Source organism: Manis pentadactyla, chromosome 15 (genome assembly GCF_030020395.1).
Source record: "Manis pentadactyla isolate mManPen7 chromosome 15, mManPen7.hap1, whole genome shotgun sequence".
Classification (NCBI taxonomy): Eukaryota; Metazoa; Chordata; class Mammalia; order Pholidota; family Manidae; genus Manis; species Manis pentadactyla.
Genome location: NC_080033.1, coordinates 58,453,035 through 58,468,653, shown reverse-complemented (window position 1 = coordinate 58,468,653; position 15,619 = coordinate 58,453,035). Strand labels below are relative to the sequence as shown.

Below are 15,619 nucleotides of genomic sequence, written 5' to 3'. Positions count from 1 at the left end.
AAGGAAAAAAGTCAACTGTGAAGATACTGGAGGGACAGGGAACAACGGGACAGTCCCAGGCTGCTCCAAATGGGGCACCCCACAAAGAGGACCTTCAGTCACCAGCTGAAGCCTGCCGCCACATTGCAGCTTCACGAGGAAGCTGGTGCTCGCTTGCCTTCCAACACCTGGTTAGCATCAGGCCACCAACCCGGCCACGCCACGGACTGCGGCCCTCCCCAGCCCCTCCATCTCCCAGGCTGCAATCCACGCCTAACAGAGATAGCCTGGGTCTTACCTTGTACAGCTTCAGGCTGGCCTCGTGCCTGGCATTGACCGTGTGCAGCCGCAGCTTCTCCAAGCTGTTGGTGTAGTAGTCACAGGCATTGCACTTGAGGTGGACGGGGTTGCCGATGGCCACACACTTGAGCCGCCACTCGTTGGCTTTGCCTCCCTCCTTGATGTGGGCCACCAGCTGGTACTTCTGCACGTGCTTGTCCGTCTTGCAGTGCAGTTGGAAGTTGGCCTTGAGCTGGGTGTTGTAGCGGCAGAGCTTGCACTGGTACGAGTCCCCCATCACGGCCTTCCACTCCTCCTCGGGGAGGCTGCGCTCCACGTTCATGTGCAGCCCCAGCATGTCCAGGTTGTCCGTGGTGAACTTGTTGCAGACGGCACACTGGAAAAGCTTCAGCGACGGGTCGTTGGTCTGGATGAAGCTCTCGCCCAGGTTCATCAGCTCCTCGGACACCAGCTGCCCGCCCCCGAGCCGCATGTCTAGGGGGACGTCACCGCCCACTGCAGGGAAGGAGAGGGGAGAGAATCAGGCCAGGCTCGCGGCTGCAGAGGGGACCGAGGCACCACCCTGCCCTCCCCCACCCTCAACCCAGGTTCAAGGAGAAAAAAAGATCACATTTCACGTATTGCAAGGTGCTACTACCTAGAAACACCACCAAAAAAATATGAACTTGATGTGTTTGGATCTTTCCTATGGACATTCTGAAATTTGTGGGAGGCCTTTTTTTTATTCTTTTGGAAAAGAACACCTAAAGAGAAGTAGGAACCACTATGTCTTGAATATTTCAATGCAAGCTCTCACTCAGATTCAAAGAAAGACAGAAGTAATAACCATAATGGAACCTGAAACTCTGGACCCCCAAAAATTGGGAAATGAGGTACAGTTGCAATCTAAGATATTAAGCCTTTGTGGTGAATCAGAATTGGGCCCAGAATATACCTGAAGTGGCACTGCCCAACAGAACTTTCTGTGATGACAGAAATATTTCACATCTGTATTGTCTGACGTGGTAGCCACATGTGGCTACTGAACATTTGAAATAAGGCTAAGGAGCAACTGAAGAATTGAATTTCAATGTATTTTTAATTCATTTAAATTTAGATCGCCACACATGGCTAGCTGACTATGTCACTGAACACCATGCACAGGACTAAATCTGAGACTTTGGAAATGATCTCCCTATTCCCTGTCACATCCCATCAGTCAATGTCCTACCTGCCCGTCATTGGCACGAGCAACTCCCACATTTCCCCAAGCCTGCAATCTTTTCCCTTTTCTGAGTCCCGCACTATGTGAAATGTAGGTCTACTATGGGACATATCACCTTCTCCTTTGTCATTAAGTCAGCCACCTACAGAGCTACATGCCGGCCACTGTCCCCATCAGGGTGCTGCCTCTTTAGAACAGGAGTCCAGGCTTCTCTTCACCAAACCCTTAGAGTGCCCGGCCCCCGTACAGATGCTCAAATGTCTGCTGTAAAAAGGAGCTGAAATGTTACAGGTCCAGGAAGTGGGTAGAGATGGACCATAAAATGCAAAGGTCAGCTTGTGGTCCCCCCCACCAAAAAGAAGAGTCTGAGAAAGCTCTGCTCTTCCCTCTCCAGCCCTGTTCGATCTCAGTCCATCACTGCCCCGCATCACCCAGAGACAGCTCTCATTCACCAGCAGCAAATTAATACTGCAAGCCCTTATTTATATCACAAGAAAGGCTTGGAAAGAGCAGCCTTCCCTCCATTACCTAGAAGCGCACAGCCAAGCAGAACGCTGAGCACTGGCTTCTATTTTTTGCCTCTCTGAGCACATGCACATTTGACCTATTATGTCTGCCCTTGCCCCACCCCAACTGATATTTAAATTTGACCTTTTATGGGTGGTTGTGCTGAGGTTATTTTTTTTAAATGACTGATTAGAATCCAAGTTAGTGGCTAATCAAAGAAAAGAAGTTACATATTTTTTAAAAATGATTTTCCTATTTACGTTACATGCAGCACCTCGAGTGGTAAGATTGGTACAGGCTCTATTGAACAGACCAGCTGCATCTGAAGTCTGTGGACAGCCCAGGAAGCCACAGACACCTTCTGTATATGCGTTCCAGAAGGCTCAGGAAGCTTTCTGCTTCTCGTCTCTTGCCATCTCCCCTGGTGAGGGGTGTTACAGGATGAGCGAGAAAACAAGGTGTGGGAAAGGAGTGTAAAAGCTCCAGCCCTTAATGGGGACCAGGGCCAAGCAGTGTCCATGAAATACACTCAGTGTTTAGTCAAAGTGGAAACTGCCTGGAGGGTAAGACAAGGAGCAAACATGGATTTGTTTCTGATACCGACCACCTGAAGCATTCGATCTTCTACACTTTTAAAATGTAACCTCAGCACATCAAGATCACTCTAAAGAGAAATTCAGGTGTCACTTGTCGGATGTCTTCGTGAAAATGGGAAGTCGTCAGAATACGCAGAGTCCCTGTTACCATTCCAAGCTCTTAAAATGAAATGCAAATCAAAAACAGAAGCAGTGAAATGAGGGTGAACCAAAACTCCCTGCAAGAACTATATGCCCTGGAGAAACAAGCACAGGATTCAGAATACGACACATGTATAGAGCGGGAAGGAACTCAATCAGTGCTCAAGAAGTAGAGAAGCCTCCCCCAGCTGACAGGTAGTTAGGAGAGCCCCTGTGAGTGAGGCCTTAGCAGTATTTACTTTTAAGCCAGGCTGGATAGTTGGTCTTGGAAAGGAGTGGGCCCCTATCTCCCCATATGCACCAAACTTTAACCTGCAAATCACATCCTTATGCATGCACCTGCCTATCAGCATACCATCCTAAAGGTACATGGATTAAAAGACACCTGGACACAACGGCAGAAGCAGAGCATCTATCAAGCCATGCAGGTGTCCCTATGGCTGGCTGGCTACTCAGGAAACACAGATGCCCTTTGAGCTACCTGCTTCTCAGCACTGTGCTAAGCTTCAGTGTCTAAGGGGATGTTTGGAAGGATATTCAGATGGCCTCACACCTAATATCTCATCTACAAATGGGAGCAAATATGACTAGACCAAACCACGGGTGCTGACCCCCCTCCTTAAAGGCCTCCAGTAAGAAAGCAGTTCCAGAATCGGGATCTGTTTGATGTCACAAAACAGAAGGTTCTGTCAAAAGAAGGATGAGAACAGGAACTTTGTAGGCAGGAATGTATTTCACAAAAACTTTTTCCCCTGTGCAGAGCCCAGTAACATCTAATAAACCTCCAGCCTTCTCACAAATTGCCTAAAGAAAATTCGGTAGAGTTGCAGATAGAACTGAAAGCTATGGCCCTTCTCATCTGCATACTTTGGCTTCTACTAAGTCACACACTTCCAGCCTCCCTCCGGACATGTCCTATGACACCCACACCCACCCGGGCTTCTGCTCCACCTCAAAACTCTCACAGTCTGAGGCAGGCGCAAGTTTTCAGAGATGTCCCTCAGCCAACAAGGGGTGACACTGAAAATTCCAGGGCCCTTCTTGGCTGACCCAGATAAGGTCTGTAAAGGCAGGACTCTATTCTCTTTATGAAATAAAGTGTAGATCTTCCATGTACATCTACAACGCTGGGATCCATTCTTCTATCCCTTGCATCTGCCATATGCCATAATACATGATGGCCCGCACACTCACAGAACACTTGTTCTGTAAAACAACATATTTCTCTACCTCTCAATTCAAGCCTCAGTCAGAATTACTGGTTTTCAAGGTCATTAAAAAGACCTCACTTAGACGCATTATGAACCCATCCATTTTCTGCGACTTCATTGCACCTACATTACATTTGATTTACTCCAACATCTGCCTCCCCAAGATTTTAAATCTCCAGACAAGAAAACCCCAATTCCCATAGGCCTTAAAAAAAAAGGAATCTCAGAATACTAATGCTTTCCCTTGGCGTGTACCCCCTGTGTACTCAGGACGGATAAGATGATTGATCCTTATGTATCCGTGATTAACCAATTGGTAAAATATCTTCAAATCATTTGGAAGTGAAGGATCAACAGGTCAATGTTCCAAAACAGAAAACAAGATTAAAGTACCAAGGATTCAAATTTAAATGCATAGCCAGAAATACAAATTAAATGCTATGAAATATAACTCAGCAACAGCAATTAGCACAGAAACACAAATGAAGATGGGCCACCTGGTGAGGTCTGGCCCACTGGCATTCACCAAAGCCGTGCCCAAATGAAGGTACTTCTCACAATTTATTGCCTAGAATAATAACTTACTCCCGTGTAAGATGACATTGCTTAATTCAGGCCATCACTGCTGGTCCCAAGAGGTCAGTGGGATCAGCAGAAGGAGACTAGCAGCTCCTGTCCGAGGCACAGGTGGGCAGGAGTGGCCCAACGATCACACTGGTCCTCACGAAACTCCTGTACCTTTTCCTGCTACAGAACCTCTACCCACAAAATGGCCATGGTGTTTTTTTACACAAAGACTCCGGATTTTTGGCATCCAAATCCTACCCTCTTGATCCCCTTGTAGTTCCATATGAAACCAGTCAGTAAGATTTGGTATCTGGACACAGCCACCCCACCTTCCCCACCACGGGTTATTTTTTCGTGGCAACAAACGCTGCATGAACTAGGACCTAACTGATATTAAAGCTTAGCTTTCTTTGATGTACAATTTTAGAACTTATCCATTTTTCATCCATCACTCCACTCCTTGTGCTGCCCCAAGGCAATATAATTCCCAACTATACTAATCACCAACAACTCACGCACAGTAAGAAAAAGGACGTGTCTCTTTCATCAGGACCTGTGAATCCACTGCAGAACTTGGGGAAACGTACCTGGGTACCTCCCCACTCAGCCCGGAACCAGCCTTTGGTTATCTGAATAAGGTACACTACTGTTTTCAGTTCCTCTTATTGAGATGATCGCTCCTGTTTCAAACCAGCTACTGTTTCCTATAGGTTTGATACATATTTAATGGAACCCAAAAGTTGCGGATAATGGCGATGATTTTTCAAACTGAGAAAGGGAGGGAGAAAGAGAGAGCAGGAATAGACAGGAAAATTGACCAGAAGCCAAAACCCAGAGGAAACACTTAAAATTTTAATCTTGGCCCGTGGAGCCGGAGCGTAATCCTGTCTCTGTTGGATGGATACCATCTTCCATATGCACACACAGAGTTCAAGGTTCTTGAGGGAAACGTTTGATTGTCAGACACTCAAGTTCACACAAAACAACTGTCAAGAAAACAAAAATCAACGGTATCCAGTGGACTCAGAGGCATCGCCTGAATCAGTGGGACCTCAGCCCATTTCATTTCCCCAGCGGAACTCTCGTCACCAGAACACACAAACACGGAGTCAGCCTCACCTAGAGCGGGCGTCATGGCGGCCACAGGCCCGGCAGGGTCCAGCTGGAATCCGCTCATCATGAACTGGGCGTCTGAGGCGGCACTGTCCACCTTCAGGCTGGGCAGGCTCATGTTCTGGGCCAGGTAGTACTGGTACAGCTCGGCCTCGGCGGGCGAGGGCAGGCTGCCGAGGCCCAGGTGGCGGCTGTGCTGGATCTGGGTCACGTTCTGTTGCAGCAGCATCATGTTGTGCATGTGCTTCTCGCTGGTCATGTGGATGCGGAGGTTCCGGGCCACGTTGGTCTCATAATCGCACACCTCGCACCGCCAGGTGGGCTTCGTTTTTGGTTTGGTGGGCGAGGGGGCCCCGCAGGAGCTACCGATGTTGGCGGCTGCAGCGGCGGCTGCGGCTGCCGCGGCCGCCGCCCCAGCCGTGTGGCTGAAGACCTGCTCCCCGCCCCCATTCTGTAGGTTCTGCATGTTGTTGAGATGCTTGTCGGACTGCATATGAATACTGAGGTTGCCTTTGGTAGTTGTGGAGTAGTTACACACCTCACAGCGGAAAGGCTTGTAACCACACGTGTAGCTCTCGCCTCGTGCCAACCGAGGGTGGGGCTGCCCGCTTTTGCAGTAGACACAGGAGCCCCCCGGCTCCGGGTGCTTCTCCTTCATGTGCGCCTCCAGTGTCTGCTGGTACTTATAGTGCCAGTTGCACTTGGGGCACTTGAGCGTCTTACACGAGTTACGAGAATGCATCATGGTCATGTGGCCGCCCAGCGAGCGGGAGGAGCCCAGGACCGTGTCGCATTTGGGGCACTCCACGCCGCTCCCCGAGGGGCACTCCCCGACCCCAAGCTCGCAGAGGGAGCCAGCATGCTGGTGATGGGGGACGAAGCCCCCATCGTCACCCTCTGTGCTTTCATTTGGTTCTGGTGCTGTGGCATTGTCTCTATTGGCACTTTCGTCAGCAAAGTCCAGCCTCCTGCCGCCCTCTGCCACACTGGCCCTGACGCCCTCACTGTTAAAGCTTAAACGATTCCTCCTGTTCGCACCATCAAAGACAACAAAGGAAGAAGCAGAATTAGAGCTAGTAGAAGCTGCGCCCCTCGACAGGGTCTGGAGCACATTAGGCATTAAGGGGGAGTTAGAAATGCTTTGGTTTGAGAGAGCTAGGTCCTTCTCACTGCTGCTGCCTGCCACGGCCCCAGGCGCCTCGGGGGGCCTGTCCTCCAGCTCGTCGTCCAGCTCGCTTGGAAAGAGTCCTTTGCACCCCTCGTCCTCCTCCTCCTCGTCCTCCTCCTCCTCGTCGTCCTCCTCCTCCACCTCTTCCTCCTCCTCCTCCTCCTCCTCCTCCACCTCCTCCTCGGCTGGCTCTGCCTTCTCGGAGAAGCAATCCGGATCGCCTGCTTCTGGCTTCTCTCCCGCTGCCGCCCCAGAGTCCTTGCCCTCCGAGGATTTGGTAGGACTGGACGCCAGAGGCCCCAGGGGGACTGAGGTAATGGGGGTCTTCAGGACCGAGCTGGTGAGCCCGCCAAGGTTCAAGAGGGTGCTGGGGGTCAAGATACTAGCCTGAGGCTGCTCGGGGCTGGCGGCAGAGCCGGCGGGGAGAGCCTCCTCCCCTTCCATTCGAATGCCACTAAATTTACCATAAAAACTGTGTCCGGGGCCTATGAGGTTAGCTGCGGAAACTAAAGGGTGCTGAAAGTTTTTGTTTTTTGGTTCCAGAAAGCTTACAAGGGGTTCCTTGTCTTTGCCAATCCCTTGGATGATAGCGGAGATGTTCTTATTGCTAAGAATTTTCCGCTCGTCTTCGCTCAGGGTCATTCGATGGTCGTGCACCGCGTGGGTCACAAACGAACGGACGTACCCGAAGGAGAGTTTGCACAAGAAACACATCAGGATGGGCTTCCTCTTGCCGTAGAGCACAAAGCCATCGAATTTGGACAGGTCCACATTGTTGGGAACATCTTTGGATACGCAGGAGCTTTTGGCAGAGCCGTCGCTGTTCAGGTAATCCTTGTTGCTTTTGTGTCGCACGTCGAAAACGCGGAAGCTGTGCAGGACAGGGCTGAGCCCCGCCAGGGCTGAGGTATTCGGGAAAGCCTGGTCTGGGCCCTCAAACCATTTCCCGAAGGATGAGGCTATGTGGAAAGTGTTGATGATCTGTGGGTAGACTGGTGCAGCACAAGAAGGGTCCCCTTGCTTGCCCCCCGCACCGGGGAGAGAGTTCAGAAAGAGCGGAGGGAGAGGCCCGCTGCCGCTGGCACAGGCGGCCCCGCTCTGGGTCAGCTGGCTCAGGCTCTCGACGATGTACGCCGAGCCGTCGGGCTGGTAGACGATCTCCCCAGCCAGGTTCTCCACGTCGCTCTCCTCGTCCCCCTCCTCGCTGCTGTCGCTCCCACTCTCCTGGTGCAGGGGCAGCGGGGGGCGCGCGCTGGGGCAGTGGTGCTCCATGTAGGTCTGCAGGCTGGCGAAGGAGGCCGAGCACTCGTTGCAGCTGACCTCCTTGCCGGCGGGCTCGGCGGCGGGGCCGGCCGGGGCGGCGCTCTCCACGAGGCGTTCATTGAAGGGGGCCCTCAGGCTGTCCAGGGGCCCGTGGTTCTCGCTCGAGGACTGCTCCATGCTACTGGGTTTGTCGGGGAGGTGGGTGCTGTTGAGTTCAGTCCATTGCTGGTGCTGAGGGATACCGCACCCATTGTCCTTCCCCGAGACGACAGGCGAGTCACAGCCTTCCATGGTAAGGCCTGCGTGGAGCTGTCATTGCACCCAGTACGGATCGGACCTGAAGGGTGGAGGCAAGGGGGAGAGGAGGGAGAGAGGGGGAAGAGAGAGAGAAAGGAAAGAGGTTAGGAGGGCCGAGGCTAAGGTCCCGCACAGAGCACTCAACAGGCTTCTGTCCACACCCACAACAGAGACCGCGAGGCAGCAGGAACCCCAGTGATCGCCCCGTGCCATCCAACGTGCAAAGGGCGGCGGCGTCCCTGGGCCGCATGGCCAGAGCAGGGGCGCAGAGAGGGTACACCAGGAGAATCCCTCTTTGTCTTCAGATTGTTGGCCACTCTACCCCTGGAGACAAATGCGAATTTCCATTCTTTGCAAGCACAGCATTAGAGACAGGCCAGGCCACGAGCCACAGCAGAGGAGGACAGTACCATCTCACCAGCCCCACCGAGGACACAGAATGGTGCACACACAGCCCCGCTGCACACGGACAGCCAACACAAAGTCACCCTTGGCTGCCTGCATTTTCTGTGAGCCCGGAGAACACTGGGGAGGGAAGGACGAGAAGAGGAGGATTTTGCACCCTCGGAAAAAGGATGGTACACCTGTGTGAACTGATTCAGAGGTGAAGTTCCTGCAGTTGCTTTTACTGACCACATTTCAAGTTTCAGAAGTTCAAAGAAAGGAGTCTGAGGGTTGCACAGCTCAGAGGGCAAGTGTGCAGGCATGGACACACTCTGCAAAGCCCCCAGGAGGGCCCATGGCTGCAGTCACCCACTCCACATCATTGCATTTTACTAAACACAGACCCAATGCCCCCGAGACACTGTGAAACAGAGAAGACATGTCTCTGAATTCCCATCTCCGCCCATCACCCCAACCCATAGAACACCCTTGTTTGTGTCTCAGCTGGCTTCACACTAAAAGTATGTAGGTGCAAAACACGAGCTTGCTTTTTCTAGGAAGACCTGGCCAGACTCTCAACTGGCTGGCTCCCCCTCCAGCAATGTCGATGGGGCCCTATTGCTGTGACCAAGTCAGATCACCACTGGCTTGGCGGTTTTGCTGTCAAGGATCTTAGTGGCAAGCAGAGATGGCAGCTAGGCTCGGCCAGCCCCCGTTCCACACTTGCCTCTTAGTTATTAGTTGCTACCCAAGCAGCTGTCCGTCAGCCCTGGGACTTTTCCGTTTCCGACTCCAAAGTGCCACTGAGCTGAATTTGCCCTCTGAGACTTAGCATCTCCGGGGAAGTAGGCAGAGAATCACCCGCCGCTGCTCTGCTCCTGTGGCAACATCATGGGGCATTTTGGCTGTCCAGGCCCTGCTCCTACAGGCAACTCCGCCTCGCACAGCCCTGATGGGTCCAGGGCCCCCTCCCCCATGCCTCCTTCCTGGAGAACGCCTGGCTGCTCTTCACCCAACGTCTCATTCAGACACAGCGAAGGAAGGTTCTGGCTGGCTTTGGTCTCCCTCCTCCCCCACTCAGCCCCCATCTTCCCATTCTTTTCTCATTTCTTGATTCCTGACTGCACAGCGAGCCAAGAGCTCCACCTCGGGAAAAGACGGGGAAGGCACATTTACCAGAAGTCTCAGGAGAGAAATAACTTTTTGGAAGAATGTGTCAAGTTTTGTTTCACACACAAGACACACACACACACACACACACACACACCCCTCTCCCAGTTTATAGCCCCAAACTCCATTATAACAAAGTTATGTGTGCCTTAGAAAAGACATACTGAGTCTAAACAAACACGACTACACTAAACCAAACCATGCAGCAAATGCAATGGGTCTGCCTCACAAGGCTTATCTGGGATGCAGGTGAGAATCCAGGGCGGCTCTTCTGAAGGACACGCCTGATTGGCTGGACGGCATCTGATTGACAGCTCGGGCCAAAAAGGTTGGCAGGACTAAAGGGGTGGGAGGGTTAACAGCCCGATTGTAAAATCAATGTCATAAATGCTTGGTAAGTTACAGGAACATGCGGGAAGGGGAGGCCACGATTGATAAAGGAGAACAGCTTTGATGCTTCACCAGGGACTTGCGTATCGACGGCAAAGCCAATCTCCTCTCCAGTCTGGGCTGAGCCAGAGAAACCTGCAAACATTTCCCAATTAATCGGTGGGCTTTTCTTGCTCTGCTCTCCTCTTCTTCCTCCCTCATTCTCCACGAATCATCCAGCTAAGGGGTCGGGACTTTTAAAAACTTGCTTAACTTTGTTTTTGATTCCCAAGCATAAGGTGTCAAGAAATGACACCGTGGCCCCCTCTGGAAGACAGATGCCCCCCTGTAGGGGCAACATTAGCCCCGAGGGAGGGGACACATGGGAGGCTGTCATTCACAAGAAGTGACGGCCTTTCAAGATGCCAGTGGGAAAGAAAGAGCCCGCTTTAGGATCTAAGCTGCCCGCTCTAGGCTTCCTTTCCACGCATGCTGGCCTCAACAAGCAGAACCTTTTGCCATCTTGCTAAGCCAAGTACGGTTCAGAAAAAGGTAGCACTGTCTTCACCAGGGAGCCACTGAGCAATGCAGACTCTCAGACCCCATCCTGATCAAAATCCCCATTTTAACATGATCCCCAGGGGACGTGAATTAAAGCTTGAGACGCCCTCTGCTTCAGAACATCTTCACAGGCTGCCAGCCATTCCGTGCTTGGGGCCTGTACCGCTAGATACCCAGACAAGGTCAGTCTTGGGCTCCCGACAGGTCTCTGGGAGGCACAGGGATGGGGGAAGACAAGAAGGGGCCAGAGCACAGAGATGAAGAAATCTCTGAACCCTGGCCCATCCTTCAGCTCAAGGACCTCAGCAGGTGTCCACCTCTCTCCCACGGCCGGCTGGCTGTCCCTCTCGCTGTGTTTATCAGCCAGTCAATAAGAAAAAGGTAGTTCTTACTTAAGGAGGCAGAAGTCAACTTGGCAGTTCGATCAGCACTCTGTCTGTAAACATGGTTTCCCGTAAAATCAATGATCTTCAGTTACAGAGGGCAGCCTGGGAACCCAGCGGATCCCCACACTCTCACACGCAGCCCCGCCAGCAGCCTCTGCTCAGAGCCCCCCACCCCGTCTCGACACCCCTTCCTGTCCCTCAGGCCTGCCAGGGCCGGCTCACACATCACAAACCCTCAAGCCTTCTGCAGCCTGCTTCTCTTCTGCTGATGAGACCCCCAAATTCCCCTCCAAACACAGATGCATTTTACTCATGACCCCCAATATTGTACAAGTAAGTTTTATTTTACACGTGGTTTTAAGAATTCGGTTAGATTTCAACAGAGCACCTCTCTCTAGCAAGCTGGTGGAGGGGAAGACGGAGGAGCGATCTACTTTCCTCCTGCTGTTTTTTTCTCTCTGCTTGGTGCTTAAACCTGCCACTTGAGAACTAATCTTGTAAAGAAAAGTCCCCATGTCTTCATCAAGCGCCCCCCACCCTCGCTCTTCTCGCAAGTTATGGTTTCCTTGGAACCTACCTGTAATAGACCCCTGCATCTTTGCAAATAGCAACCTTTATTTTTCAAAGATGATTGAAAATGATAAAACCCCACCATGTTACCCTAGGGCCCCCATTAACAACATTGTCCATTTCCCTCTTTCAACTGAGAAGATGTGACAGGACGGCTTTATCACATTCCTTTAAGGAGACAGGACAGGGTACTATGCAACAGTTACAGGGAAGCTGGGGGTAGGGGGCGGTGCAGTCATGGGGGGGATGGGGGCTCCCGCTGTTGCTCCGGCTCCCAGAGAATTAAACATGAACAGTCGTACTGTGTAATTTTAAATTGTTAATTAGCACAGGGTTAATTAGGCAGGCCTTTCACAAGAGGCTGTTTGGCAGAAAACCAAGAAAGGAAACAAAGGGGAAGAAAAGAAAAACAAAGAGAGAATCCAGGCTGCGAGAAACTGTTGCCCCCGTGAATAGCCCACTCGGCATCACCAGAGAGGAGCAAACCAGAGGCCAAGCCTTGCGGTTTCTCCGGGTGCTCCCGGCCCTGCTGGAGGGAGAGTCAGGAAGCACCACCTTCCTGAAGGCCATTTGTCAGTAGGCATCAAAAGCCTCAAAAATGCAGATGCCCTTTGACTCCGCAATTCCCCAATTCTAGGTAACGGCCCGCTATATGCTGAGGGATGTAAGATTACTACAGCATTTCTAACAGGATAAAACAAAGGGGGGGAATAATCTGGCAAAACGAGGGACTCTCTAAATAAATTACAGTGCCTAGAGTTCCTAGGATGTTATAAAACACCATTTTTGAAAAGAAACTATTTATAGGCATGGGAAAACAATCACACAGGATGTTAACTGAATGAAGCATCCATAGGTTGGCAGATGGAAATACATGAGATTTATATCAAAATGTTTACAATGGGAATGGCTAGGGGGTGAGATTATAGGTGACTTCATTTCCTCATTTGTGCCTTTATCTCCCAAAGCTTGTTAAAATTAAAACCATCATTAAGGGAAGACATAACTTCTTTAATTGGGCATCACCCTCAAGGCCTGTGGGGCAGAGCACCACCTTGATCCTCGTAACCACTCTAGGAGATGGGTGCTACTTTTTATCCCCATTCTAAAGACGGGAGAACTGAGGTGGCCCACTTACACAGCCTAAGTGACAAAACCACAGTCTGGATGTGGAGTCTGTTTTCAGCCACTGTACAATGTTTTTCTTTAATACCTATTTCTTAATGAGAACTCCAGAAAGCCCCTACATCCAACAGTCATACTCAATCTTTAGGTACCTAGAGACTGTGCTAATGTCAGGGACTCCTAGGATTGCTGTGTAAAAGCACACTGCCGATACAAAGCACGCCCTTCGTAGCTTGGGAGTGGTTGGGGGAAGACAGTTCACATGGCCTCCTTCACTGTAATATCTTCACCCAGGAGACAGCGGGTAACGGGAGCAGGAGAAAGTGTTGCAAAGAACTATATAGTAAGCCTATTATCCTGACTTACTTTAAAAATAAAAATTCCAGATTCCAGAGACAATAAAATCAAGAAATGTATTCATTCACTCAATATTTACTGTGTACCTACTATGTATCAGATGCTAGAGAACCAATGACAAGCAGATTTCAGCTTATATCCCTGTGGGGGAGAGATGGCAATCAAATATGTTAAGTGGTGAAAGGCACTCAGAAAAAGCATAAAGCAAAAGAAGGGGAAAGAGGGATGTGTGCGTACATCATTCTGAATAAAGTAATGGCATCATGTGTTTAAAAGGCAAGGCTGTAGACTGCATATTCTAAGCTCCTCATAGTTTTAGAACGGATTCCACAGTTGTTGAATAGTATCTAGTGGAGAAAAAAAAAAAGATAGTCCTAAGGAATTATCAATTCGCTGTAGGTTCATTTAAGAAAATTCACATAAAATAAATTGAAAAATAGCTTCACTTAGATGCAATGATCTGAGAAATGCAGTAGAGTACTTTCCGATTCTAATAAGATATGTCAAACTTTCATTTCTTTGTATCTGGGATAGCAAAGTATCCTTCAGGTAACAAATTCTGGCTGATTTTCTAGCTTGGTGGATGCCATAAACCTAAAGTAGTCAAAGGTCAGTGTGTCCACTGACATGCCTCAAAGTTCTTTCTGTCTTGTCCCTGGTTCCCTTCATTTCAGTCAACAACTTGAGGGACCAACCAAGCAATCTGCCAAGGCCATAAAGCTAAGAGGCTAACTCATTTGCTAAGTGGTAGAATCAAGACTAAACAAGAGATCTCCACCAGCTGGAACTACAGGCCCGAACAAAATGAGATTTGGGAAGGATAAATAGGAAGCCCTGTCCTAAAGTTCTGGCAATTGGCAAAACCAACAGAGGAGAGAAGAGACTTGGGCACCTGGGAGTTCATCGATACAAGTGCAACAGATGCCCAAAACTGACACGGCAGCCGAAGATGTAAATGTGATCCTTGCCTACAGGAGCACATGACACCTGTTGAAACTCAGCAGGTTCACAGCCCATCATGTTGTCTGTCTGCATAAAGAATGTTATGATCCACTCAGAGGGAATCTCATAACATGGTACGGACAAAGGAACTAGGAATAATGAGAGGAGCTTGTAAGAAATTAGAGTTCCTTCCTTTCAAGGTAAATGAAAATCTGTCTTAAGATTTTCAGAGTTCCCAAATGGCATGTTGACTGTGAAATATGCACTCCTGGTTTCATGAATGGGGTGGGATTCTGCTGTGGCCAGGGGCATCCGTGAGGCAGCCTCTCGGGTCTTCTGAAAGGTGAAGATTCCTCTCACTCCTGGGTTATCAACGGGGTTACTCAGGCAGCTTTAACGTCCTTCTCCGTGAGCCCACGGCATTTTGCAATTCTGGGGTTATGACGCCGCTGTAATTATCTGTTGACTGGTCTGACTCTGCCAAGAGGCTGTGGGCAGCTTGAGGGAAGCTTCCGTGCCTTGTTCAGCTCTGCATCCTCCACACCCAGGATGTAATAGGTGCTTAATAAAACTATGGAGGAAATTACGGTATTGGGAGAAACGGTAACACTTCGAGAGGGAAAGATGAGCCCTGAACAGGTTCTGTTTTTCTCTTAGTCAAAGAAATGTCTGCGGTAACCATTCTACACTAAACGGAAACAAGTCTCCTTGGAGAAATAGCCAATTCTTGGGCCAGGGCAGGGAGAGTGCAAGGTGGGCCTGGAGCATCTTTGTGAGGCAGAACATGAGCATGGGCTTTAAGACAACGATGAGAGCGTGCCAGCAGGGCACAGAAGCAGGCTGCAGGGGCTCCCGCTGCCCAAACCCAGGCAGTCTGAGCGAGAAAATGACATGAGAGCAAAGGATTACAGCCCAATGTAGGACATAAGAATCCATAATTCCATACTTTTACAAATTAAAAAAATAAATATGGGATTAGGGTAAATTCTTCTTTAGAGTAGAAATCCAGCTTACAAATGCAGACGTAATTACGGAATCAAAAAATCACTATTTGGTAACTATCATCAACCCATTCAGGAAAGAATCAACAGATACTAAACCTGGTGGAAGAAAGTTTGAGTATTAACAGAATATTTACACACACCAAAGTATCTCCCCACAGATACTTATTAATTACAAGGGAAAATGCTAACTTTATGGGGGGAGGTGGGGGGAAACCTGGCACACACCATCTTCACCACATGACCAAAAATAACATCACCAAAAATAACACAAATAGACATCATGTGCCTCCTGAGAGGATATACTGAGAACACAACATCCCTTCCCTGACATTCCCACCCAAAAGGCAAAACCCCGAATCTAATCATGAGGGAACCCCAGAAAAATCCACATGTAGGACAGTTTAC

The 15,619-nt window shown here is 49.9% G+C and overlaps 1 protein-coding gene across 6 annotated transcripts in view; it reads right to left on the bottom strand.

The window, feature by feature from the left end:
• The window catches only part of ZFHX3 (zinc finger homeobox 3), a 235,847-nt gene that overhangs the window by 143,183 nt on the left and 77,045 nt on the right, over nucleotides 1-15,619 (bottom strand). For 4 of the 6 annotated variants that reach the window (XR_005027249.2, XM_036897929.2, XM_036897928.2 and 1 more), the window contains exons 2-3: nucleotides 5,625-8,386; nucleotides 278-774 (exon numbers count right to left, since the gene is read on the bottom strand). Coding sequence is in view for 5 of the 6 variants with exons in the window: in XM_036897929.2 (XP_036753824.2) it covers nucleotides 278-774; nucleotides 5,625-8,340 (3,213 nt within the window). In the remaining variant the exon portion in view is untranslated. The remainder of the gene's footprint in view (nucleotides 1-277; nucleotides 775-5,624; nucleotides 8,387-15,619) is intronic. The other 2 variants (XM_036897933.2, XM_036897931.2) reach the window with 1 other exon arrangement.